The sequence below is a fragment of the Schistocerca piceifrons genome, chromosome 1 (assembly GCF_021461385.2).
Source record: "Schistocerca piceifrons isolate TAMUIC-IGC-003096 chromosome 1, iqSchPice1.1, whole genome shotgun sequence".
In the NCBI taxonomy this organism is placed as follows: Eukaryota; Metazoa; Arthropoda; class Insecta; order Orthoptera; family Acrididae; genus Schistocerca; species Schistocerca piceifrons.
The window spans coordinates 841043624-841071016 of record NC_060138.1 but is presented as its reverse complement, the minus strand read 5'-3'; the positions used below and the strand labels follow the sequence as shown (position 1 = coordinate 841071016).

The 27393-nt window shown below is 37.5% G+C and overlaps 2 protein-coding genes across 4 annotated transcripts in view; one reads left to right on the top strand and one right to left on the bottom strand.

Annotated features, from left to right (window-relative positions):
* LOC124715093 (tRNA wybutosine-synthesizing protein 3 homolog) overlaps positions 1-25450 on the top strand; it is a 65480-nt gene extending 40030 nt beyond the window's left edge. Inside the window, exons 4-5 of one of the 2 annotated variants that reach the window (XM_047243074.1) lie at positions 19088-19282; positions 25184-25450. In XM_047243074.1, coding sequence (XP_047099030.1) covers positions 19088-19219 — 132 coding nt within the window. In that variant the 3' untranslated portion in view covers positions 19220-19282; positions 25184-25450. Of the gene's footprint in view, positions 1-19087; positions 19283-24727 lie in introns of both variants that reach the window. The other variant, XM_047243073.1, reaches the window with a different exon arrangement.
* The window catches only part of LOC124715067 (heme-binding protein HMX1), a 65868-nt gene continuing 57427 nt past the window's right edge, over positions 18953-27393 (bottom strand). For both annotated transcript variants that reach the window (XM_047243071.1, XM_047243072.1), the window contains exons 3-4: positions 21112-21221; positions 18953-19905 (exon numbers count right to left, since the gene is read on the bottom strand). In XM_047243071.1, coding sequence (XP_047099027.1) covers positions 19250-19905; positions 21112-21211 — 756 coding nt within the window. In that variant the 5' untranslated portion in view covers positions 21212-21221 and the 3' untranslated portion in view covers positions 18953-19249. The remainder of the gene's footprint in view (positions 19906-21111; positions 21222-27393) is intronic.

Here is a 27393-nt window from a genome sequence, read left to right as displayed (position 1 = left end):
TTTGCTCCGCCACTTCCTCAGTCCATCTGGCTGCTTCAGTCGTCCCGAGGCAAGTGCCTTACTCTTACCACGCTACCGCTCTCCCCCTGCCTATGGCGAGGGTGGTGTGCACCCTGGCCAATCAAGGCTCCAGAATTTCAAGCATTTGAAACTCCCAGCTGTCTTCTTCCCAGCACACAATGAAATCTGCCTGCGCTTTTCTACTCGATGAGCTTAACGTAAGAATACAAACCTAGCCCCCTTCTCTCCAGTGTCAGAGACAGACCTTTACCTCAGAAAACTCTCATGTCACTGCATATCGATACATCATTGCCTTCCCATGATTCTAATAATTTTGTTTCAATATTCACTCTCATTGTATCTATAATGCATACTATTTACCTTGCTCTCAATCCAATCATGGACTATTTGGGATATGATAAGTGGGAAAAGTGGATTTTCATACATTATACCAAAATAATAAACTCATCCAGTTGTTCTGATCAATTTCCTATACACAGCAAGTTGGTTCAATAAAAATCAACAGCTCAGATTTACCGTCTGATAACAGATACCTGATGTAGCAAGATATTCTAGCAATTACATGTGGATAGTAATTCCTGTGCGAATAGGTTGATATTTTTGAAGTACAGCGCCTTTGGGCTATCAGGAAGTAAATTCGGAGGAATTGGCCAAATTCATGGCGCTGCGTTGACGGTGCCCACGCTCGATATGATGAGCCTGCTGCTCTTACTGTTATTTTGTTTCTTTCGTTCTGAGGTGTACCACGAAATAAAATCCTCATCGGCTAAATGATTTTCGCTTCTATTCGAAAAGCTTCTTGAGTAATCCAGCAGTGAACATTACCTAGAGATGACACATGTAGTTTTTGAAGTAAAGGCATATGTTTAAGGATAACGAACTATAGTCGAAGTTAAACCAGATGATACTGAAGGAATTAGGTTATGACATGCGACAGCGAGAAGTGGTAGCCGTTGTTTGCTATGTGGAAAGCAAGAAACCTGAGGCCTTCAGTAGTAAAATGTATGTAAAATTCAATAATAAGAAGTCCTTTTTGATGGGGTAAGGATGCTAATATCATATACATCTGACGCTCAGGAAACCATATCTAAAAGTATATGACAGGCTTCCTGCTATTATATTATGTCGCTTGCTTTCAGTAGACATACAGATAACCCATGGTAGAGCTTTCTCGTCATCGGAATCACATAAATGGGAATAACAGTCAGAGGGTTATTACTAAATTGTAGGCACATGGCCACACCACATATATAAAATTTGGAGAGCAGACTCTCTCGCGATAAATTGGATGTCTGGCTCCTATCATGAAATATTCAGGCTACGAAAACACGTTCTTCTTGCTGTCAGCATGGTCCAGACTGCAATGTTGTAGGCATCCTTTGGCAACGCTGTTGGCATAACAATGATTTGCAGCTGTGGGACTGATTTATCCTGCTAAATTTGCCTGGCATTTTCTTGTCATCTGTATGAAATACTGTGAATAATCCCTCTGATGATATTGATTTAGTAATATTTTGTGAATACAAGGTCATTTCATGCAGAATCTATCCCTTGTCTCATCCTTCACATTGTGAGTTATCAGTTATCTACTGCAGCCGTGATTATGGCAATGAGTGAGTTTATGCAGGAATTCCTTGGCATCATAGTTGTAAAGTAGTGACTTTATAAAACGGTAGTTGCCTCCGAAAGCAGTTCCAGGTTTGCTGCAAAAGATGTGTCTTATCAATTCCTTTCGGTAAGTTTTAAATCGGGTGCTACCTGTCACATGTAAGTGTGTCCTAGCAAACTGACAGGAGTTGCCATGATCTTAGACCTCACTAATCTTGAGTCACATCAAAATTACTGATAAAATTACTGAACAGATTCGAAGCATCTATGAGAGTCACGAATTTTACTTTGTTCATCAACTCGGTCTGAAATAAGAGGGCAAAAATTACAGGGACAACGACCAAGTTTGTTAGTATGCATTTTCTGTGGTAGATCTGGAGGTGAAAACGTACGAAAATGCACAACTGCACTTTTGTGAACTTGTGTTTTATTTTTGCACCAATATTGTTGCCAACCCACCATCTGGTATCAACGCTTTACATCAGCAACCATTATATCTAATCATTTTGATAGTACACCTGATAATATAGATGAGTAGAACGCAAGACAGTACGTAGATAATGTCCGTTTGACATCAACAGTGTGTAACATTTTACTTTTTTGAATAGGGCAACCATTTGAGGTTTAGTTAAAATAAGCTTATGCTGCAAGAGAATTCGCTTGTATTTTTCAATCCGTGGTCTGTTGTCGGTTTGAAGGCCTTCAATTACATCGGCAACTTAGTGCAGGTCCACCGAGGGCTGTCTGGAGTGGGGTGGAGATAGCAATGCGAAAGTGGCGAGCTGTCGAAGACGATCTTCATGTTATTAATGCGATTGTGACTTCATATATTCTTGACGATGTTTAGCACCTTTGCGGTCAGTCACCCAATTTCAGAATTCATGTTGAGTAATCCTGCTAAATTGTCATAATATTGTCTTTTTATATTGATGAGTCTCTGGTTAGTCGTCATGTTCAAGTGCCATCTACAACGCAAATTTAATATTACGATCCTAGGAACTAACCTGCAATATGTTTTGTATTTCATAATCAGAACTATCTACATTAACCGTCATCAGAACAATGTCAGGGAGCAGAATGCAGCAGTGCCTTGGTAGCTACTTGGGGACCTGCTTGAGTCGTGTTCTAAAAAAAGGGTAGTTGATGGTTCACATTATATTACACTAGCGAGAAGTACCGAATTTTCCTTTTTCTCTGCAAACATCCAGGACTAAATTCAGTAACAAAATGCTAAGAAGATATTTGCATTGTGCCAGCTCAAGAATCAGCCTATTTTTATAGATTTTTGTTTTCACAGCTATTCTCGTTCTCCATTGCAATAAACTTCATACATTACTTGCTTTTTCTTGTTACGATTATTATTGTCATTCTCTCACTCCCAGGAGTTTTCACATCCCTATTTGGTATCGATGCACATGAAGAGTGGCTATGAAAGAAGGCAATAATGAATGTTACGTCATGCAGAATACACTCATTTACTTCGGCACCTCTTGATCAACGCTTCAGGAGAAGTGAGATACATGAAGATGTCAATAGGAGGACAGATAAGCTGTCACAACTCTGCAACTACTCCTGTTGATTTAACAGTGTTACCAGATAAACTGGTGCTGAGGAATCAAAATTTTAGTACAGACTATGCCACAGTAGCAGAGAGCTGCTAATTTTGGACCATGACTGTGAATTACTCTTGGGTCAGCTACTGGTTAGAGTGTTGCATCTGTAAATGGAAGGCTGTGTTTGATGTCTTGTGCTGATACTGTCTGAATAAATTATGCCAGTAGATAAAAAATGGTTTAGATTTAGACCTAACCCTCGAGGGGTTCCAAGCAAATACACAAAAAACAACTCAGAAAGGGTTCGAACAACTACTTTCATGCACAGACATGCATTTGGAATCTGTTCATCGTTTAGGAGCCAAACAAGAGGATAACATCATGGAAACAATGATCGGGCTACTTAGTATATAATAGGGCATATACAATTCAAGGAGGAAACTTATGAAGAGACAGACTTCCTCGTTGTCCATAAGTGCGGCATATCTTTCGTGTTAACAAAAGTAATATCCTGCTTTACCTCTTCCTGAATCTCAAATGAAATGAATGCCATGTGGAATCGAATATTTGTTGATTGCTTCTCTTCTTGCTTCCATCCCTACCAACAGATTTCTTCATTCTCGTGGTAATCGTGGCATTCTATATGTATGCTGCAAAAGATTGCATGTGGACACATGCGACATCGAGGTGCAAAGTGTTTGATATCTTACATTATATTCAATTCAAATAAGCTTTCGTAGTATTTTTACTTCGTATTTTGAGATGATAATGAACGTTACGGAAAATTATCTCACATGCTTTATGCTGAATGAGAAACACTGAATCATCCGTTTTGCTTTCCCTGCATTGTAATGATAAAATGTCGGCGTCAACAGCCTTCTTACACGCCGGAAGCTGAAACTTACATCATTCTGGATTAATGATGATTGAATACCTCAAATGTATACACAAGGCGACATCAGAAACTATCAGGGGAGAACGCTGCATAAAAACCAAATGTACGTGCGCGTCTCCCCTCTGAAGAACCGTATCGGACAATCACGACAAACATTTCGCTAAAGAGCTGTCTCGTAAGAGCGCTGAGAATTGGCAGCGTCGTAGCAAGTATTTGTCAACACTGTGAGAGTGCATTTACTTCCGGGTGTATGCCGGCATTACGTCGCTAAATTCACTTGGAATTCGTTTTTCACATCGAAGACTCATACGATATAATCCACTGTAAGATGAGACACTTAGAAAGTATTTTTAATTTCTGGACTCCAAGAATGGCTTTCTTCACATAAGTAACACCTGTTTGTGTGTTTAATGTTGCGTTTTGAGGCTCAGGCAATATCGCAATGACTATAGTCCGCCTGTTGCCGCCAGTGTGTCGTTAGCTCAGCGATTCCCTTATGCGTTGCGATGCTGGTGCTATATGAAATGGCAGTTCCAATCTCGGTGAAGGCCGCTGAACACAACGTTTTATTTTCCATTTTAACTAATGGAGTTGCAAACTGCTAAATATGAAGAATGCCTTTACACATAAATCTTCTTGCAATTTCGACTTAGTAAATTATGTTAATATCATGAATGTCTGTTTTGCAAATGCCAAGGTGCGTCACTGTAAAATAGTTTCCGAAAAGATTCAAACCTACTGTCAACGATTCGAATTTGAGCTTTGTTTGTCATATAGGTTTAACATGTCAGGAGGTTGTTTATGAAGTGAACATGTAGATAAATATAGTTCCTCTCTTCTAAATTTTGCAATAGCATTTAACTGTAGACGTTTGCTGACACCAGCATTAGCAATTCCTTTCCATTCTATGAAACCTCAAAATCGATAACTTTTTCTGGTTTAAATCTGATGACCTTAACTATCACTTCACGAATCCATACATGAAACTCAAAATGTGCGGTGTTCCTGCACTGCTACAGAGCATGCATTGCAAGGTATTCACACAGTTTATCTCATAGACTTACCATAAGGAATGAAACAAAAACTGTAATACACTTTACACCACAGTAGCTCACTCTGACTTGACGAAAACATCCGAATATTGGCCAAAAGTTAAACAAATAATGGGCTTTGAAAGGAAAAGAAAGAGGTATGAAGCATTTATAAATTCATCTAATGTAGTGAGGTGGTTTAATTTCGTCTAAGTCTGTCAAATTAATTTCGGACCATATGCAGCTCTTGCCGAATAATGTAATACAGTCATGGACTGTGCGGCTGGTCCCAGCGGAGGTTCGAGTCCTCCCTCGGGCATGGGTGTGTGTGTTTGTCCCTAGGATAATTTAGATTACGTAGTGTGTAAGCTTAGGGACTGATGACCTTAGCAGCTAAGTCCCATAAGATTTCACACACACATGTGAACATTTTTGAATGTAATACAGTACCAATCTACTAATCAGGGCGTCGGTCTATGTTGCTTTCGAGTGTGAATGGAAATCGTAGAAATCTTCTATGGAGCAACATAAAGCGTTTTAAATTATCAAAAGCGATGAGCGGTAGCAGGCGCTTTCGTTAAAGAATGGGGGAGTGGTGCGCCGCTGCTGTTGCCACGGCCGCTGCCAGTAGCCAGCAAATGGATCTTGGAGCTTTGCGGTATGCGTTGTCCAGAGGAGGACACTCTGCAAGAAATCTGCCGCAAAATGGTTACTGGATAAAAGTTTGTTTATCGGTGTGATAGAAAGTGAAATAGATTGAATCTGCATTACCATTACATTCATGTCTTCAGCATTAAGTTGGAAGAGGCCATAAAAATTCTTGTGCCAGCTAGTTTCGATCCACAGACATTGTAGACAGAAACAGCGCACGGTACCGCTATACCACAGGCATAAACAGTGTATGGTTTCTCTTATATGGGACAAGACTTCCTCCAGGAAGTGCCGCAGCCTACAGTGTTGCCAGATTGTGCAGATTGCCGGACTTAGAGAATTAGTGAGTTGGCCAGTTTATTTGTCCCATGTCGCGATTGGCGCGGACTTAGCCTCTGCAGCGGCCGACCGCCGGTCGAGTTTTATGTCAAAGAGTGTACATTGGCGGCAATAGAATCAACATGCAGTTACCTGCAAATACCTATTCTCTAAAATTTCTCAACAGTATTTCACAAAAATCCCTCTAGGGATTCCCATTTGAGTAGATGAAGCATCTGCATAACAGTCGTGTGCTGATTGAACATCTCAGAAACAAATCTAGCACCACACTTATGAATTGCTTAGCTGTCATCTTTTAGTCACCACTGCCTTAGGGGTGGCTTACACACACATATATTTGTATGTCTTCTTGTCAATAGATCTGTGTAATCTGCAAATTAATGTACTTTGTTCGTGAGATCTATTATACAAGCAATAGTTCACAACTCGTAAATGCAGGCAGAGCACAGTATGTGTAGCTGGACCCAGTAAAGTCATTTAATTCATTAACTATATAATTGGGAACAATGCTGGCCTGTTAAATGTTACAAAATTACACCTCGTTGAAAGCCCGCAAATAGTAGTTTGGTCAAATTATGGCAAACTCTGCCTACACCAACTGATTCTAAAACTCATAGTGAGAATAGGTTTCATAACACAGCATTAAGTTTCTAATGTGGTTACAGACCAGAGATTAATGTGTAGTATTGTACAAGACCCCTACACCAGTCTTTATAAATTGCAGTATACTAGCACCTAAAAAGCCATGTTAACATTAACCTCGGAGTCCATTCTGACTTGCAAGATGTTGAAATATCACAAGAAACTGAAGTTGAGTTGTTTCCAGGTTGTGAATCTGATGAAGTCAAAATTAGCCTTACAGAGTATGAATTCCCTGCACATAATTACAGGTAGGCCCTGAGGCATTGGATGTGCTGCCTTGGATATGCTTGCTTCCATCCCATTACATACTTGCTTCATGCAGCCATTGTAAACTTGAGAAAAACACCATTTTCTTAAATTTAAACAGTAATTATGTTAAGCATATTAAAACTTTTTTTGTGCTGCTCATTTAGAGACCTTACTGTTAGCCCTTCATCTGCTGATTCTCTCATAATCAAAAAAATGATAAATCTGTCAGTCTGTCAAAAATACATCAAACAACAAAGATAGATCTAAATTCTGCTGATTAATACAGCTTGTCACTTTGGAAGTGGTGTTTTGCGTGTGCTTTTCATTGGTGATGTCAGAAGTTCCATATTTTGTGCCTTTTTGAATAACAGCTTTAATAAGTGCCTTTTGAGTTACATGCAGATTTTATAATGACATGAAACAGATGTACAACATGAAAGTGGCCATGTGTGGAAATCACTGGTGACTTGCAACCTTGTGCAGTGAGTTTATCAAGTTGTTTCAGAGACACCCAAGTTTACAATTTTTGAACTCACAAATTGACTTCAAAATAATTTCAACTTGTCACTCTAAGGCCTGGAAAGAATGATCTGCGTAGCTGCATATTATAATAATTGGTTACTATCAGTGACATTGGGTTGAAACGCACCCAATTTAAATTTCTAGAGTGATCTAGTAGCCTAACCTTGTATTTTAATGGCCATTACCTAATGGATAAGAGTTGATTGGTTTTACAAAGTGTACAACTTTGCTTCTGCCGTTTTTTGCATAACATTTGAGGCTTTAATGACACAAATTGGTTACATATGTATCATTCAAAGTATTTTCCATCGCTGGCCACTACTTTCTCCCATCTTTCTGGCAGTGTATGAATCCTGTGCCGAAAAAATTGTTCATCTTTTGAAATGATCCATGAATCAATCCAATTTGTGACTTCTTCATAAGATCATAACTGTTGGTCAGCCAGGACATTCGCCATTGATTTAAACAGGTGATAGTCAGAGGGAGCAATGTCTGAAGAATATGGTGCATGGTATAGGAATTCCCATTTTAACGTTTCCAAGTACATTTTGGCTCTTTTGCAATGTGGGGTCGAGCATTGTAGTGCAGCAAAATTACTTTATTGTGCCTCTCGCCGTATTATGACCACTTTTCTTTTAATGCTCTGCTTAAACACATTAATTGCATTCAATAACGAGCACCTGTGATTGTTTCGCTTGGTTTTAATACCTCATAGTACATGATGCCAAGCTCATCCCACCAAATGCAGAGTACGATCTTGGAGCTGTGAATATTCGGTTTGGTCATAGATGTGGAAGTATGGCTGGGATATCCCCATGATTTTTTTGCATTTAGGGTTATCGTAAAGAACCCATTCTTTTTCCCCAGTCACAATGTGATGCAGAAATCCCTTCCATTTTCGCCTCTGAAGCAACTGTTTACAAACACACAAACGCCGTTCAATGTCTCTTGGTTTCAGCTCACACAGGACCCAAGTTCCTTCTTTCTGAATCATGCCCATAGCCTTGAGACATTTTGAAATGGCTTGCTGTGTCACCCCCACTAATCGTGCCAATCCTTCTTGAGTTTGACGCAAGTCTTCTCTCAGCTATGTCTCCAATTCTGTATCTTCGAAAACATTCTCTCTTCCTCCACTATGCCGGTGTAAGACATTAAAATCACTGTTCTTGAAACCACTCACAACATGTTCTTTCACTAATAGCATCCTTACCATACGTACTTGAGAGCATGTGATGAGACTCAGCTGCTTTTTTCTTCATATTGATACAAACAGTAACACCTCCCGCAAATGACGAGAATTAGGCTCGTAAACTGACATTTTCAATCAAGAACAGCTATATGATGCAGACCCAAAATGTTAGAATGAGGTTATGTTGAACAAGGTCCAAGCTAACTGCCTGACGTCTGCGATCTGTTTCTTTTGACCACTACTTACCGTTGTCACCACCTATTGACAAACTGCGGAAGCAAAGCTGTACACCTTGTAACTATTACAGGAGATGTTTCAGTCAGATTTTGGATGCTCAATAATACTATTTTAAGGAATAAATATTTTGCGTTAACAAAGTTCATATGTCGATAAATCATCACATGCTGTTATAATAATCTGCACACATTAGCCTCACTGCAACCCATTGACCACCATGGTAGACATATAATATTGGCACTCCCTAACTTTGTAATCACTCTTTGCTAAAACAAATACTTTGTCACTATCCTTTATAATTCTTACTGTTTGATGAGGGTCAACTGACAGTGATGAGGTCATACTCAGCCAGTACAATATTTGCAGCACATCTCCTGCTGCTACAACACAGTATCATTCACTGGGTGCACATGGCATGTTAGCCAACACAAAACTCCCTCAGTTAAATTTTCTGTTGTTAGTGATTGAATGATCTAGCAGCCTAACCTTTTATTTTAATGATCATTACCTAATGGATGAGCTGATCAGTTTTTACTACTAAAGGAGATGTTTCAGTCTGATATTGGCTTCTCAGTAATACTTTATTGAAGGAATAGAGGTTTTGCAGTAACCAAAGTTATGTAAGTTTGCACTATATGTAAAGCTATGTATTCTGGTTAAACACAGTAGGAGACATTCTTGGCCTAACTTGACCTGTGTAATGGACCGTGGATCCCTTACAGAGTGGTAATTTATCCACAAAGCTTTCTATGCAGATTCATTCAACATACAGATTTCTTTTTTGATGCAAGAGGGGGGGGGGGGGGGGATCCTAGGTCATCTGCCAGCAATCATGGTGTTTCAAACATCCACCCAATTGGGTGAATTACATGATGACATGATGGAATAAGGTAGTAGAAAGCTATTGCAGTTGTCCCAGTTGCCATGGTGATTGTGTAGGAAATAATTTTGTTTTAGTTTTTTGTCTCATCATGCAATACCATTGAAAGAAAGTGCACAGTTATGTACACAGGGGTGACATTATTGGAAAAAATTAGGAATTTAGGGAGCTGTACAGAATACATGCACCCAGTATAATTTGAAAATATGATCAGTCACAACCATCAAGCTATTTTAGGAGTGTGTGCCCAGAATGATTTATGAAGAAACACTCACACAAATTTAGCTGTGGAGAGGGAAGAAGCCAGAGAAGAATTCAAAGGAAGAGTTATTTACCCACCATAAATGTGTAACTTTGTGACAGTGGCATTGCAACACATTTAAAATTTCACTCCATCCCATCCTCGACTTTCTGAACTTTACTGTTAGCTGTGGAAGAGTCTTAGAATGTGTTGCAATCTGGTTGTGGGAATTTTAGGTATTTGCATTTCGAGCCTGTAGAAGGTGTTGCTCCTTGTGGAGATCAGATTCCAGCAACATTGTGGATTAAGCTGACACTTCCATGTGCATAAAGGCATATAGGAGCAATAGTGCAAAGAAAAGTAAACATTATATGTACAACATATTAGGAATCTGTTTGAGTGAATACAAGATATTTGTGTTATAGTTCTTGACACATACAAAGTCACTTACCGTGGATTTTTGGGAGCAATATTGTAACAGCAAAATGCAGTTATTTTTTTTAGTCATTATCTAGAGTCCTATCAATTTATAAATTAAATGGAGGAGGCAATAAATAATGTCAGGTGGGGAAATCCATTAAATTTCAAGAGCGCAGCCACATATAGTTTATATCTTCTTTCTCTTATATTTTATGCCGCATCTCTTTTGGGCATCTTCAGAGTGAGCTAACATGCTACAGTTCTTGTTCCGCTGTTTTAAGCACGGAAAATACAAGCACCAGAGACACTGATCAGCTGCAATGAATCTGTGGCTACACAGTTGATCCATCCTGGGATATTGATGTGTCATTATTAGCTGCACTGCAGTGATGTCTTTGAGAGTTTATTTAAAAAAGAAAAATGCCCAAATCCATGGTCTGTATAGGTTGAAACTTCTATCTTTGTAGATTAAGTACTTCACTAAAACAATTTCAGCTGCTTCTTTCACAACTGAGTCCCAAAAAGATGAAGTTGATGCTGGAATTGGACATATTTATACCTCATAGTGTTTGGTATTGATGCAGTGCTCTGCCACAGATGATTTATTGGGCTGTAAGTGTCAGGTGTATCTATGGTGTTCCGTGTATCTTTCCTGGATTGTGCGAGTCGTCTACCTGATATATGAAAGGCTACACTCACAGCAGATCTTGTAAACCCCAGCTTTGTGGAGCATCAAGTCATTTGTGACAGAGCACAAAAGGCTGCTGCTTTCACTGGAGACTTTGAGTTTGACCAGGATCCGGCCTATTTTTAATGACAAGTTCTCCAAGTGTGGTAAGAAAGTCAGGGATTTAAATCTTTCTATGTTGTCATTTTTGTTGCTTATGCCCACTTTACATTTTATTTGTAGTGTGATGCACTTGCTGCAGAGAATACATCTTTGCTTTGAAAACTCTCTTTAATTGTTTAAGCACAACTTGTAGACTGTTCTCATAGGAGAAGAAAGAAATGCAGTTGTCCAACAATCTTCCAGGAAGAGAGTGGGAGGATTAGCGGTGAGTCATTCCTTAACCATCACAACAAAGTTCTTTCTCAGTGTCCAGCAAAACATTTTACATGTAGTTGTGCAGCTATTGATGGAGAAATTGTGAACAAATTTTTTGATCTTGTTGAAACAGAACTGGAAAATATTTCCCCTTAGAATACTTAGAATTAAGATGAGACCAGTCTGGTGAATGATCCAAGATGAAAGCTCTTGACAAGGAAAAGTACAAAATACCTGTACCAAATCGAATTCATCAAAAATGTGCACTTCACTTATGGTTTGTGAGAATTCTGAGGGCAAGCTGTTACTGCTTCATGTGGATTATAAATGTGATAAATTGTTGACAATTTGGACTTGAAATGAAATGCCCCCAAAGGAACCTGGTTGAGTAGAACAGAATCTGTTTGGTTTCACCACAATACTTTCAAGGAATGGTTCACATCACTGTTACTTCCAGTACTGAAGAAATTACCAGGGAAAAAGCACTCATTGGTGACAGTTTTAAGTTCACGCATTGCTATAGAAAATCTGGAGGTGTGTGAAGGAAATTCTATAAAATTCATTGCCTGGCTTCCAAATTCAATTCATTAGCTACAATCTTTGGATGTTGGTTACTTCTGGTCAACAAAAGATGGAGACAAATAGATAAATTCTACACGATTGTAAGGAAACAGCAGCTGGGAATACATGCATTTCCATTCCAAAAGATCAGTTTCCAGATCTGAAAAAGCTTCTTTCAACCCTTGAAATAAAAGCTGGTGACTGAGTGCTAGTTTCAAAAAGAATATACTACAGTGCCCAATAAGGTGCCATGCAATAGATAAGAAAAACAGTAATGTATGTAGAGTTGTTGGCGAGAATTTACATGAGCATCTTAACAGCAAAAAAGTAATTTATTCTAAAGAGGATCAATATGTTTCTAAGTAAGGGTAATTTGAGAACAACATCTTTATTCATGGAGAAAAATAATATAAAAGTATAAAGGGTAAAACTGCCACAAATTTACCTCCACTTACAAAATCCTCACTCCAGTAATTCTTGGATACTGTGCCTACAAAATCCTGCATTCCAGTGCAAATCCACAAATATATTACTTCAGATATACACATTACATAAATCACATAATGAGAAATCCATGAAACATTGTTGTGCGTACTCAGCAACAGTGGTCATTAAATACAGCACACCCAAGTAACAATGCAGTACACATTTTACAACATTAGCTGACCATTGTTGTATGTGCTGTGGTTGGTTGTATAGTAACACGTATTGAGCCCACCTGTGTCATGTTAATTTTTAAGTTTTGTATGTATGTACAGTGTAATGTACATGTGTAACTGTGTGTTTCTTAATGTTTTAATTCATACATTACAATGAGTAGTGGGAGTAAGAGAAAATTTGTGTCATTGAATGTGAAACTGAAGGCTTTGAAAAAACTAAACAAAGGAGAAACATTAAGAAAACTTGTTGCTGGTAGAGAGTAAGTGAAATGACAGTTGGAGACTGACATAGAAACAGAGACAAAATAGAGAAGTTTTCATCAAATAGCTGTTCTATATCGTCATTTGAATGGAAGTTAGTGAAGAAATCAGAGTATGAAAAAACGAGTGAAGCTTTGTTCGTTTGGTTCACTCAGCAAACACAAAAAGGAAATCCAGTTTCAGTCCCTATTCTGCATGGAGAAGCTGTATTTTTTAGACATGAGTTAAAGGATGGTGAGGATGGTATTACTGCAAGTTCAGGATGGTTGGATAGGTGGAAGAAGTGATACAGCATAAGGCAGATTCAAATTTGTGGTGAAAAGCCTTCTGTGGACCTCAGATTGTTACAAAACTCTCTAAGAAATTATGAAAAATTATACAAGGAGAAAAATCTTATTCCTGATCAATTGTGTAACTGTGATGAAAACAGGACTAAATTATAGAATGCTTCCATCTAAAACTCTAGCCTTAAAGAAGAAAAGGAGTGGTTAATAGTTTTTGCTGCATTGAATGCAAGTGGGGACCACAAACTGAAGCTGCCGGTAATAGGCAAGTCTGCTAAGCCTAGCTCTAAAAAATATCACTGCTTCTGCACTGCCCTTTTTTTTTTTTCTCTCCAGAGACCAAAAGATACCTAAAGAAAAGTGCTTGCATTCCAAAGAAATCTTAACACTTGGTAAAACTGGTTCACACAGCCTATGGACCAATGTGTTTTACGATGGCTGAAAAAAAGGTATTATTGTTGTTTGCTTCAGATGCTTCTACAAACAGAAGGTGAAGGTACCATTGAAGACTTTCTAAAAAAAAGAAACAGAAAAAAATATTAAAGACGTAGTTTATTGGATAGCCAATTCATGGTCTGAAATAAAAGTGGAGACACTGAAAAGATCTTGGAACCAGATTTTACAGAATGAAACAGATATGTACAGTACAGACAAACATGACCTATCATTGGCAGAACTGATGAAAAAGCATGGTGGATGTGGGGAATTGCCGGAAGAAACTGTGCCATTGATCACTCACACCGAGAGTTTGGCAGCACTAGGTGTATCATTGCATTGTATTGAGCAGAAAGCAGAAGCTACTTCTTGCTTCTTAGAAGATGGCACAACATTGCTGCTAAAAAATGTTCTATTTTAAAACAAAGGACTATGGACAACTTCTTTAAAATGTAACTTATATTTTTGTAAATTGTAAATGTGTACCCATATATCTACATACAATACATGTATGTACTATATTGTTTTTTATTTATTTTTAATCATCATTGTGCTTATTAAACATTTATTCATGATTTACCCATTTATATAGTGATATTTCCATATTATCCAAGTTTTTTTTGTAATTTGAGGTAGCCATCAGCCCCAATTAACTGGACTCTAGAGTACCACCTCTGGTGCAATCATTGCACAGCTTTTTATATTGGTATGACTACCATCTAACTGTCCACCAGGCTGAATGGCCAAGAGCAAAGTAGACCACCGTGTGGCACAACCTGTAGCTGAACATAACATGTTTGATTTCAATGGTGGCTGCTTCACAACCCAGGCATTTGGATCGTCCCCTCCACCACCAGCGTTTCTGAACTGCAATGATGAGAGTTATCCTTACAACACATTCCCTGCTCCCGAAATTATCCCAGCCTCAACCTGCGGTAACCTATTGTCCCCCCATCCTCCATCTAACAATTTCTGCCCCCTTGGTTGTATCACCTTCTCTCTATTTTCATCCCCTCATCCTCTTTGTGCCCTCCCTCTGCCAATGCACCTGCCCAGCTTTTCCCGCCATGCTCCTCTCTTTTTTTGCTTCATGCCCCACAGCCTCCCAATGCTGAGCCTGTTGACACACTAGCCCCTGTATGCTCCGCCACGCAGTGCTCTTTTCTCGCCCTACCCGTATCCTGCTACCCCTTCCCTGCCCTCTCCAGATTGCTGCTTCTGTTCATGTGAGAGTTGTATTCTGTTCCTTGCTGTCGGAGATGGCAGTTTTTGTGTGTGTGGTTTTTTCCCTTTTCTGAAGAAGGCATTGGCCGAAAGCTAAATATGTAACTTGTCTTTTTGTTGTTCCCGTCTGCAACTCATCATCTGTGCAGTGAGTAATGATCTTATCTTTTCCTTATATTGCTAAAATCACTTCTACTCCACTATCCTGTGGATGAATTTTTATTTGAAATGCTGAGGAAGCAAAGGCTGTTGCACCCTCAGTTCAAAGGAGGCTGCACAAGTGAGGACAGGCAAAGATTAGTGGAGACTTGTGCGTCTGTGAAAAGATGTATGTGCAAAGCATACAACAGCTACCTCCATCATACCCTGGCTAAAGATCTGGCAGTGAAACCAAAAAAATTGTGGTCGTATGTAAAATCACTAAGATGGTCTAAGGTTTCCATTGAGTCACTCATTGACCAGTATAGTTTGGCAGTAGAAGATAGCACAAGGAAGGCCGAAGTTTTAAATTTTAAGAAATCTTTCATGCAGGTGAATTGTACAAACGGACCATTGCACAGAAACTCGTAGATGACGTAGTAAGAATCCCTGGTGTAGAGAAACAACTGAAAGAGTTGAAAACAAATAAGTCACCAGGTCCGGATGGAATCCTAATTCAGTTTTACAAAGAGTACTCTATGTCATTGCCCCTTACCTAGTTTTCATTTATCGCGAATCTCGTGACCTGCACAAAGTACCAAGCGACTGGAAAAAAGCGCAAGTGACTCCTGTATAAGAAGGGTAAAAGAACAGACTCGCAAAATTACAGACCAATATCCTGAACATTGGTTTGCTGCAGAATTCTAGAGCATATTCATTCAGAGTTCAAATATAATAAGTTTCCCAGAGACCAAAAAGCTCATGTCCACGAATCTGCACAGCTTTAGAAAGCATCATTCGTGCAAACCCAGCTTGTTCTTTTCTCTCCGAACTGTGGATGAAGGACAACAGGCAGATTCCATATCTCTAGATTTTGGAAAAGCATTCGACACTGAACCCCACTGCAGACTGTTAACGAAGCTACATGCATATGGAATAACCTCCCAGATATGCGACTTGGCTTGAAGACTTCTTAGGTAATAGAACCCGTTATGTTGTCCTTGACAAAGAGTGTTTGTCAGAGACAGCAGTAACATCAGGAGTGTCCCAGAGAAGTGCGATAGGAGGCTCATTCCATACTAAGTCATCCACCTGCCACAGATGTTTATGAAAATGTCTATTTGAATGGTATGCATAAAGACAAGAAAATATTCCAAGTATCATCCAGTTCTAACAAGTAGTTTCTGAGCTATCACCGTTTAAAGTTTTAGGCTAATTGTATTTCCATGGGCGATTAAGACATAACTAATATGTGCATTCTTTTACAGAATTTGAAGCAAAATTGTTAGTTTTGCAGCTACAGCCTTGAAATTTTCAATGTTGTGTTCTAAATTAAACACTGAAACTGATACATCTAAAAAAATTCCTATTTATAATGTTCATTCATATAATAATACAACTGTGAAAATAACGGATAAACTCAAGTTTTATCTATCAGTTATTTTAAAATAAAAGATACATACATTGAGAATTTTACAAAATAGGTTTACTTACATTTGAATACACGAGTTGGCAATTATTCGTTTTCAAACAAATCCTTTGTACAAAGAGTTTTTGATGACTTTAAAGTTTAATAATTATTCATTTGAAGTGTTATACCAAGTTTATATGAAGCAGTATGTACAATAATCACATTGAAATGACCATTAAGGGTTTTTTCCCCCCAACGAAGCATTGAAATTCATGTCCCGACTTGAATTTCATGTCTTGATGGAAGACAGCAGGCAGACTGCTTATCTGAACTTTAACACACTTCTCATAATTCCAAAAGTGTTTTAGGTTTCTTGACTTTAAATAAAATAAAAAAGATAAAACTACAACTACAGGAAAATCTTTGTCCCAGTATAAAAATAAATAATAAAAAATGTACTAATAAATTACTGTTTTAAGCAGCTGATCTTCCAAGTTATAGTTTTAAAAGCTTTTACTTCTGTATAACCAATTTGAATTTTAAAACAGCCGTACTACAAGTTTTGAATACATAAAACTTGTTTTGATTTGAGTATAAGATAAAATTGTTATAACTCAGAACCCCACCAATTTTTTGCACCATTAAAAAGGTAGTTTAATGCTGTTTTCAAAAATATGTGGTTGTATTGGGTTGTTTGGAGAGAATTTTGATATTCATAATTTTCTACGCCTACGTCACAATTGTGAAATAAACAATATTTTGAGTTTGTGTTTAATTTAGAACAAAACTGTGAAAATTTCAAGGCTGTAGCTTCAAAACTAACTATTCTGCTTCAAATTCTGTAAAAGCATGCACACTTTAGGTACATCTTAATCACCCTCTCAAATACAATTAGCCTAAAACTTTAAACGGTAATAACTCAGAAACTACTTGTTAGCATTTCACATTTAAATTCTGGAACAAATCCAAAAACCTTGGGTGTAATATCTACTTTTGGCTGGATGATTTGTCATGGAATGGCCCAGGACTGTTGCTATTTTCTATATACATAAATGATCTGGCTGACAGGGTGGGCAGCAATCTGCAGTTGTTCACTGGTGATGCTGTGGTCCACAGGAAGGTGTCGAAGATAAGTGGCTGTGGGTGGATACAAGACGACCTAGACAAAATTTCTAGTTGATGTGATGAATGTCAGCTGGCTCTGAATGTAGAAAAATGTAAGTTAATGCGAATGAATAGGAAAAACAAACCTGTAGTGTCCTGCTTGACACTGTTAGGTCATATTGAAAGAAGACACTGAAGCAATTCAGAGGCGAGCTGCTAGGTTTGTTACCAGTAGGTTTGATCAGCATGCAAGTGTTACAGATGTCCTTTGGGAGCCCATGTGGGAATCCCAGGAGGGAAGAAGACATTCATTTTGAAAAACACTGCGGAGAAAGTTTAGAAAACCGGCATTTGAAACGTTTCTTGTAGGGACTAAGAAGATAACATATGAGAAATTAGGGCTCATACAGAGGCATATAGACAGTCGTTTTTCCCTCGCTCTATCTGCGAGTGGAACAGGAAAGGAAATGAAACAACTAGTTGTGGTACAAGATATCCTCCACTACGCACTATATAGTGGCTTGTGGAGTATGGATGTTCATTGGATTTAATGTTAATCACGTAAGCCGACTCGTTCCACATCATTTTGATAAAAATTCAAATGATTCTAAGAAATGTGTAACTAATTTTCCTTCATATTATTATTATTATTATTATTATTATTATTATTTTCAGTTATCTTTCAAATGATGAGAAAAGATATTTCCAAAAGGTTTGTTTGATTCAATACATTTTATGATGATCCTGTTGTCCTTTGCTTGATGCTCACCCATTTTCTTTAGCAGTTGCTTTTTGTTGTTTTCCTTGTAAAATAGTTTCTCCTTTCCCCTGCACAATATTCTTTTCCTAAAACTGGTAATTGAGTGTTTTGTTGTCTATTTTGTCTGGTGCACATGAAAACTGACCTACAGTAATCATAAACAGTGTATCAGTTTAAGTGATATTGTTATTGTTTAATACATCATTATGAGTGGACTTTGATAGACATAAAAAAATAAGACCTTTCATTAACAGTCAGTTCCCTATGAAACTGAAGGTAAATACCAAATATTGCTATATCATGTTGGAAGAGTTTTTAATTAATTGGCTTACGGGACGTACCCATACAGCCATCTCTGTAGTGGAATGTCAAGTATGACAATAAGAATGTAAGGACAACACAACACCCAGTACCCGTGCGGAGAAAATCTCAGAACCAGCTGAGAATCGAACCCGGGTACCTTTGGTTAGCAGTACACTGCACTGAACAGGCAGCTACCAAGGTGGACATTGTTGAAAGGTCACTCACCCAATTTTTAACACTCTCCCCTGCAAATTCACTCTCAGATATAGCTTGAAAACAAAATGCCAAATGATACTCCAAAATACATTTTAATACCCTGTAGTCTGTATTTTTTATTTGTTGGAATAACTTTTTAATCCTGTGTAATTACACGATACATTTTAAATGTTTTATTACAAAACTTTTGGCACTAATTTCTTTTCAGTATCTAAAATTCCTTACTAGTAAAGCCAGTGAGAAGATGAAGGAAAATAAACGAAGAACCATGAATTTTTTCTCAAAAATTAAAAGCATTAAAGAGAAAGAAATTGTGAGAACAGAAGTACTGAATTTCTAACGACAATTTGCTTCTCTGAAACCCAGCTGGTTACTTCAGCTGCAGACCTTGCCTTGGAAACAGGTACAAATATAACAGTACAATTAAAAAAAGGAAAGTAGCTGCATAAACACACTTTTTCAGAAACACTTGTGTTGTACCTTTTACACTTCTAATAATTAGATTATTCATGCGAAATACGTTTTTGCTCTCCACAATTAATTTCTCACGCATGTCTGCTGTTAAACCATTAGCAAATTCTTCCATTGCAGTAGCTAACATCTTTTTTAGTGCCGAGGGCTTTTGTGGATGGAAATCTGTTACAGAGTCTGAGTCTGCATCATGCCACCAGCCTGCAGGTAGTAATTTTTCCCGAAAAGCACGTTTACGTCTTAGAATCTGACCACCAGACAATAATCCCATGTAAAGATGGTATATATAAGCTGAAAGCAGAACGGGATCTTCTTTCTCAAGTTTTTCAAGATGATGTATATATGTTGCTACACTGGCTCGTGGTTGGTAGTTTGGTCCACACCATCCTTCCCCAAGGTAACGTGCAAGATCACGTTCGAATGCTTCTCGGCGTCGTAATCCAGGCACTTCTAATTGTGCCAATACCGAATGACGATCCATTGCACCTTCCAGGAATCTAAATACTTCATAGAAAACAAGGAGTCCATCCGCCCAGACTGTGTTGTCAGACAGTGCTGTGAAATAAAAAATACGGACTAAATTCAACATACTGTGGATTTATATTCAGTTACTACACAATATTTATTTATTTTTTATTTTTTTTAATAAGAAAAAGAAGGTTGACTCACATTGAGGTTTTTTTTATGGGATTGCATCCTTCTCTTACATATTTGGAGAAAAAAAACAACACTCTCTTGTGAGCTTAAATACCAAAAAATGAAAACCATTATTCAAAGATTCTTTATAATAGCTGAAAATAAGGATAAGGAGAAGGGGATCCTCCTAAATTTACTGCCTGCACTTCATATAATTATCTTTGCATTGAAAACCTATGTGCACACTTATAGTTTGTGGCCCAAGGTTTGTGAGAAATCTGATGATATTATTAGTTGGCATTCTAAAAATGTTGAGTCAAGGTCATATTGGAATGAGGCATAATTATCTGCAGTGGTGTTATCACCTACGAAAAAAGGCCCACTTCATTTCTTTGTCCATCAGATGGTGGTGTAGGCATCATATATACTGAGATGTTAGTGACAAGACAATACCAACAAAGTTTGAGGTGTTGTGGAAGGAACCTATGAGTGGAAACCCCTAATGACACCACAGAGTGTGTAAGTCATAAGGGCTACCCTTGGCAGTAAACTTGAAATACACTGGCTTCAAGTGGAACATACTGTAATAGGATTTTATTATTCATTACTCACTGATAATGACAGATTACCAAAATCTCCAGTGGAGAAAATGGATGTAAGTACCAAGTAAAAAAGGTAGTGTCGCATGTAATTCAGCAGTTTGTAATGTCGTTGGTGGACGGTTTTCGACATGGATTCTTATTGTGACATAGTTACAAAACGTGTAATCCGCTGTAGTTCACTATAAATTTCTTTGCCTTGCTTTAAGCAGCAGTTAGGCAACTAGTTTCAGCTGTTTAACTACCATCTTCAGATTTGTGAAAAGTACATAGAAATTTTTTTTGTGTCAATAAAGGAGATTACTTAAAATTTTTTTTATAACTCTTATCGCAATGTCTCTATAATACTAGTTACACATCTTGTGACATAACACACAAATTTGCTAGTTAATGGAACAGATTGCTCCTGTAACCCACACATTCATTCAGATCTGAAGATGGTTCGTGTGGAACCAAAACTAGTCACATAAAAAATGAGTGCAGTCTTCATGGACAATAAATCTGTCGTAAGATATATTTCGCTTACCAAATGCAAGTTTTGCATTCACTAGTGCATCACTGACTGCATGAACATCTCTTGTCGCAGTTCGCATCTGCTTGCAGAAAGATAAAGCAATGTCACCCATGGTGGTCTCCCTGCGACAAGAAAACAAAAAATTATTTGACAAGAAAATTCAACAAATTGCAGAATATCATCTTTAATTAGAATTCAGTATGTTAACAATGAAAAACAGACATGATAACAATAAAGTGTTCGTCTTAGTAGCACATTTTAGTCGAATCAGTGTGTCATAAATTGGATAGCTAAAGATACAGTGAAGTTCATCAATCCTTCATGGTTGAGACATGTAAAATGTGGTGAAATAAACATCATTTTTACGTTTATCTTAACATTGCACACTATTTTATTATAACGGCATGTAGATACCAGATCGGATTTTTGATAAATGCCAAGCTTACTTTCCCATGTGCAAAAATCATAGCAGTTAAATTTAATTAAAGAAGTAAAAATAAACCTGTTGTTTGAATATTACAGTTATTTACTAGGCTTGTTCCTAGTGGAGATTGTATGTATTTGTCTTCCTCCAGCCTTTGAACTGGCACTCAGCCAGTTACACAACAGGGACGTGCAGTTTAATGCAGACTCCAAATCATGGTGCAACTTGGAATTGTTCACACTGATGAATCCAAAGGTGAAAGAACATTAAGAGAATCATAAAGATTGGATTTTTTGAAATTCATGTGTGCACATTATAAAATTAGTTTTGTCATCCAACACCAGTGGGAAGTGATTAATTTTGAATTAAGTACTTGCTACACAACTACTGGTGTCTTGAAGAGCCACAGTGTTCATAACATAACTATTTATTAACGAAGGTAACACACATCAAGATAGACTAACAGTTGATAGCAGCTTAAGAAATTTTTAAAGTATGTTCATCATGATACAGAAAACAAAAAAATGTACTATAGACAGGTCCTGATGGACTTGTTTAGAATTCCTGCCATAAAATGTACTGTTGTTACTAAGTTAGAGGTAATTATGACTCTCTGAATCCAAAGTGATGAGTGCTATCTCTTATGTATAATGCACACATCGCTAATTTTTCCCTCTATGGATGAGCTCGACAAATTTGAAACGCTTAAAATCCATTGCTGTATATGCATAGCGAGAATTATTTTCTTGCAGTCATCATTCACAGTAAATTCATTATGATTCAGACTAAAAGTATGGGATATTACAGTGCTCTATGAGAATTTCTTCAGCCAGCGAACAGCTGCATCTCGGAAGTTTGGCGTGGATGCAGGTGTGTCATCTGTTGATATTTATTATTGCTGATCTTGGAAAATGGAACTGATCAACTTACATAAATATTACGTGATGGAGGAAATTTGGAAATATATCTGGATAAAAAGATGATTACAGTTAGACATTGTTCTTAGAACTTCTGAGCATAGTTTTTGAAAATTACAAATTTGTTAACTTCAGCTTTTGCAGGTGAATTTTAGGTAATGACTCCTGCAGTATTTTATGGAAAGAGGGGGAGTGTTGTTTGTGCCTCCTCTAGTAGTAACACATAAGTAAGGTGCACTGATTGGATACGAAATGCTTGAAATTGACTGTCCATCAATTATTCTTCTCTCTAAGTTTATGGGAGGAGTTGATGTTTCGGAGTCACTAACTTAATCATACAGAATTGACATAAGATTGGAGAAGTACTACCATCGGCTATTTTTCACTTCTTTGATATGGTACTAAACACAAAGAGGGGATAACCTCAAAGTGTGGATACTGAATGCGCAAAGAAGTAGAATATAGGGCCTGCATCAAAGCTAATTCCCCAAAAGGTTGTTTGTCCAGTGAGTGTTGGGCATTGGCCAAAAGTCCGTCAGTTATCTGCCAGATATGTAATGTTAATTTGTACATTGAGAAGAAGCCACTATATAAACATGACGTAATGCGTTTATTATCAGTATATGTTTATTGTGACCCTTAAGTATCACAAATCAGCATTTACATTTTTTTTTTAAATTTTTTTTTGTCTTTTATTGATTCGTAATTCTATCCATAGAGGTTTAATTGTTTGCCAGTGGTGTTTAGATCTGAGATCTGGCGCTAGTTGGAGCTGTCTAGTTCTTTTTAAGAACATTTCTTTATATCTGACCTGAGACATAATTGTTGATACTAGATATAATGCAGGCAACTAATAGACTTTTTAATGCTTCAGATTTCCACAATTATTGGTATATGGAGGTATGTAGTTACTGGGCTAGGGGCTACTGAATCTCCTGTAGAAATATGGACATGAAAGTGTAAATGGTTAAAACAATCCTAAGAATAATATACTCTTTACGGGATGAATAAATCCACTGCAGTTACACTTGGCAAATCATTTATTTGTATAAAATCATACACATGACCCAGGTTTCAAGATGTAAATCCTATCTTCAAACACTGCACACACACACACACACACACACACACACACACACACACACACACACAAAGAGATTCTTCATAAAATTGATTGACATTAAAAGGGCCCATACAATTGTGAACATTAGGTTATACCTTCATTGTGTACGAGAAAGCTGTAGCAGTTATGTGAAAAAAAATCCAGCAAATTTATCAAGGAGCATACGTGATCTCATAACATAAAAGCTGTAGAATGTGAACCTCAAAAGTAGCTTACCATGTAAGTGTCCAGCATGACACATATCGTGGAAGCCCAGCAAGACCAGTCAACAGACTGCTGCGTGAACTGCAGTGAGACTTCCGTGTACACACATGTTTCTGAGAGAGGCCACCCGGAACTAAAACCAATAGCGGGAGGGACCTCCAAAGAAAAATCATAGCTAACAACATGGTCGCGCCCCCTGTTTCCTCCTAAACACCGCCCACTACTAATAGCACTAAAACCACCTTAGCATTAGGTAAGATAGGCCTAGTACAGAGCAGACAAAAAAGCAAGACATGCAATGTATGATGCAATTGTCAAGAAATAAAAATAATGAAACTGTTCGACAAAATACAAAATTAATAAAACCATAGTATAAAATATAAAAGGAGGCCAAACCAATATCTGATTCTATCCAAATAAAGGATTTGTCAAGCACAACTTAAGTGGATTTATTCATCATGAAAAATCCTAAACAGAACTACAGTATTATTCTTAATAAAGTAAGAATGGTTGTTTCCATTACTTATATTTAATTTTTTGCTTATTGTATGGATTAAGCTTGTGATGTGGAATGTATCACACAGTTTACAATGCTGATACAGTCTACAGTAAAAATAAGGCTACAAGCTAATCATATACTGTAGATATTTCTATAGCATTATGTAAATATAATTTAAAAACGGTCATGTAGTAGTTGTTGCAGCACTCAAATTTTAATTTGTAAAGGAAGCAAGTGCAAAGAATCTTACTTGTATTCCCTGAAGCAGGATATGCTCTTACAATTAATTAAGCTGTGTAAATTTAGAAGCTTTTTTCATGTTGCTTTCTTAAAAAGATGACCAAATGCAGTAAAAAAAAAAGTTTAAAATTCATTTCATCAGTTGATGAACACCTTTGTGCTTTAGTGATGCTGGCCACTTTGACATGGAAGTCTCTATTTTGACTCTGTAACCATTTCAGATTTTTTTTGAAGACGTAGCGACTGGAATTCCATCTACTCAGCCACAATAAGACAACTGAGCTCCAATAAATAAGCAGTGGCATTGATGCACAAGTAACTGAAGTAATGTCAAGTCAGAAGATTTGATTGAGACTGTGATCTATGCATAATGTATCTGTTTTATAATGAGTTAAAAATGTTACTCCAGGAATTCTTACAATGTGTTTTGAGAGAACTAATCATTCCATCTTATTTTCTGCTAAATCGTATATATTACTGCCTACTTTCCCTTCAGGGGAATCATATAAATTTTAAAAAAAATGGCTGGTAACGATAATAGAACTAGATTGATTTGTGATTCTACACATTAGCAGAAATGTTACTTTATTCTGTATGCAGAATCTTTATATTATAGTTTTCTGATTATCAAAGTAATAGCCCAGGGAAATACATGGATGAAACTATTGTCTTGACAGGTAAGGAGGGAAATGCTGTAATATCAAGTTATCAAGAAAACGTCTCTATGACATTACAAGGGCAAGTTTTCACAACAAGGATTACATTTTTAGGATTGAAATAATGCAGCACAGCTCATTTATGGCCTCAGATAACGAAGGAAACCCCATTAAGAAGAAACTGTCCCATTACTGTAGTGATGGTTGTCAGAGTAATTAAAATATCTGCCTATAGTTTCTTATATTTAAAATGTGTATTTTGTGTAATAAAACACCAGTTTTTGTTCAGCTCTTCATTATTGATTAGTACCTGAATTTAACACATTCAACACTGTGTGTGTGTGTGTGTGTGTGTGTGTGTGTGTGTTCGTGTGTGCGTGCACCATATGGGCGCGCACGTTTGGGCCGTATGGACGGCGCCTGTATCCCGTATGGGCGCGCCACTTTTGCATTTGCTGAAATGTGTTTTTCACTGTGCTATATGGCTGGTGGCTGTAAGATAACTGCATTCTGTGTATCAGTTGTATGAGAAGAATATCTGTCATTATAGCTATAAGTTCTTTGACGACATTTTCACTTGGCGCGCAACCATAAATTTGTGCTTATGTATGAGCGTTTTGAGTGAAATTAACGGTAGAGACCTGTGGGAAAGTGAAGTTCTCGACATTTTATTCGGACGACAGAAATTACGAGCCAGAAAGTGTTTCAAGTGACGAATCAGCTAAAGTTTTTATTTATTTTTTTTTTTTTCCTGTTTTGGTTACTAATGTACACAGAAAATTTGTAAAGAAAACACACTGTCTTTTCTTTTTATCTAATTTGAATTATGGTTTTCCATTAGAAGAGGAGCTACAATGATAAACAAATGTTACAGCAACAAATGCAGCAGTAGGTCTTCCTCAACACAATGCTGACAACTTGGCAGGAGCACAACCTCAGCTTCCAATATTTCAGTTGGAGTCTGCAGCCACTTGTTTGTGAAAAGGGACTGATGTTTACAACTGTTTTTTGAACTTTTTAGTGATGGTGTTAAGTGAAACAAAGACTGAGACAGACAAGCATGTAGGTACAAAAACTGGCGAAATTAAATAAAAAAGAACTCTATGTGGCACAAATGGGATCCATTACACGAAATATATGGTTTTTTTGCAACTGTTTTGCATGTGTGTGTCGTGAAGTTACCAAAGCTTAGTGACTATTGGTCAACTGATCCATTTTTACAAACAGGCGTTGCGAGTCAATTGTTGAGCTGTGATAGGTTTTCCGGTATGCCAATGCCAATGATAACTCAACATACACAAAAAAGGAGGAAAACGACGGCCCTCTTGATAAAATTAGACCTGTGTTCGACTTCTTTGTCGACATGTGTAGATCCAGTTTCATGTCATACGAAAATTTGACTATAGATGAAGGTATTTGTCCATTTAGTGGACATGCTGGCTTTAGGGTTTACATGAAAAATATGGCATGAAGCTTTATGCACTTCATAATGCTGCAACAGGCTACATCCTGGACTTCGATGTCTACAGAGGATCATCAAGGAGTACTGACAACCGTATTCCAACATTAGTAGACAGACTCTGTTCTCCATATTATGGTAAAGGCCGCTGTATTTACATGGGCAGGTATTACATTAATGTTCCTCTGCTGAAGATGATGTGGGAGAAGAATACATTAGCTGTTGAAACTGTAATGAAAAACAGAAAAGGCTTACCAAAACAAAGAATCTGAAGCAAAATGAAATGATATTATGGAGGAATAGGCCCATTCTAGCGCTGTGGAAAAATAAGTGTGATGCACACTGTCTATCCACAAAACATCAGGTTACCACCAAAGATATTCCAGTACATTCAAAAGGTGGTATTACAACAGTAATGAAACCAGACGTTCTAATTGACTACAATATGAACAAGACTGGTGTAAATCATGGGGGATCAGCTGTACAGTTACTACCCATTTGCATGAAAAACAATGAAGCGATGGAAAAAACTTTTCTTTCATTTTTTTGTAATATCTCTTCATTTTGTACAGAGACGTCAGTAAACAGAAAATCTCTCTTACGGACCTCATAAAAAATAAAAATAAAAAGTTAGCTTGAAATTGGTAACAACAGGAGGAGGCTTCCGATCTTTAGAACCAACACCAAGCACTAGCCTTGACAGAAATTTTGGTTGTCACTTTCCAGGAAAAGTACCTCCCATGCCAACAAAGTAAATACTACACGTTATTGC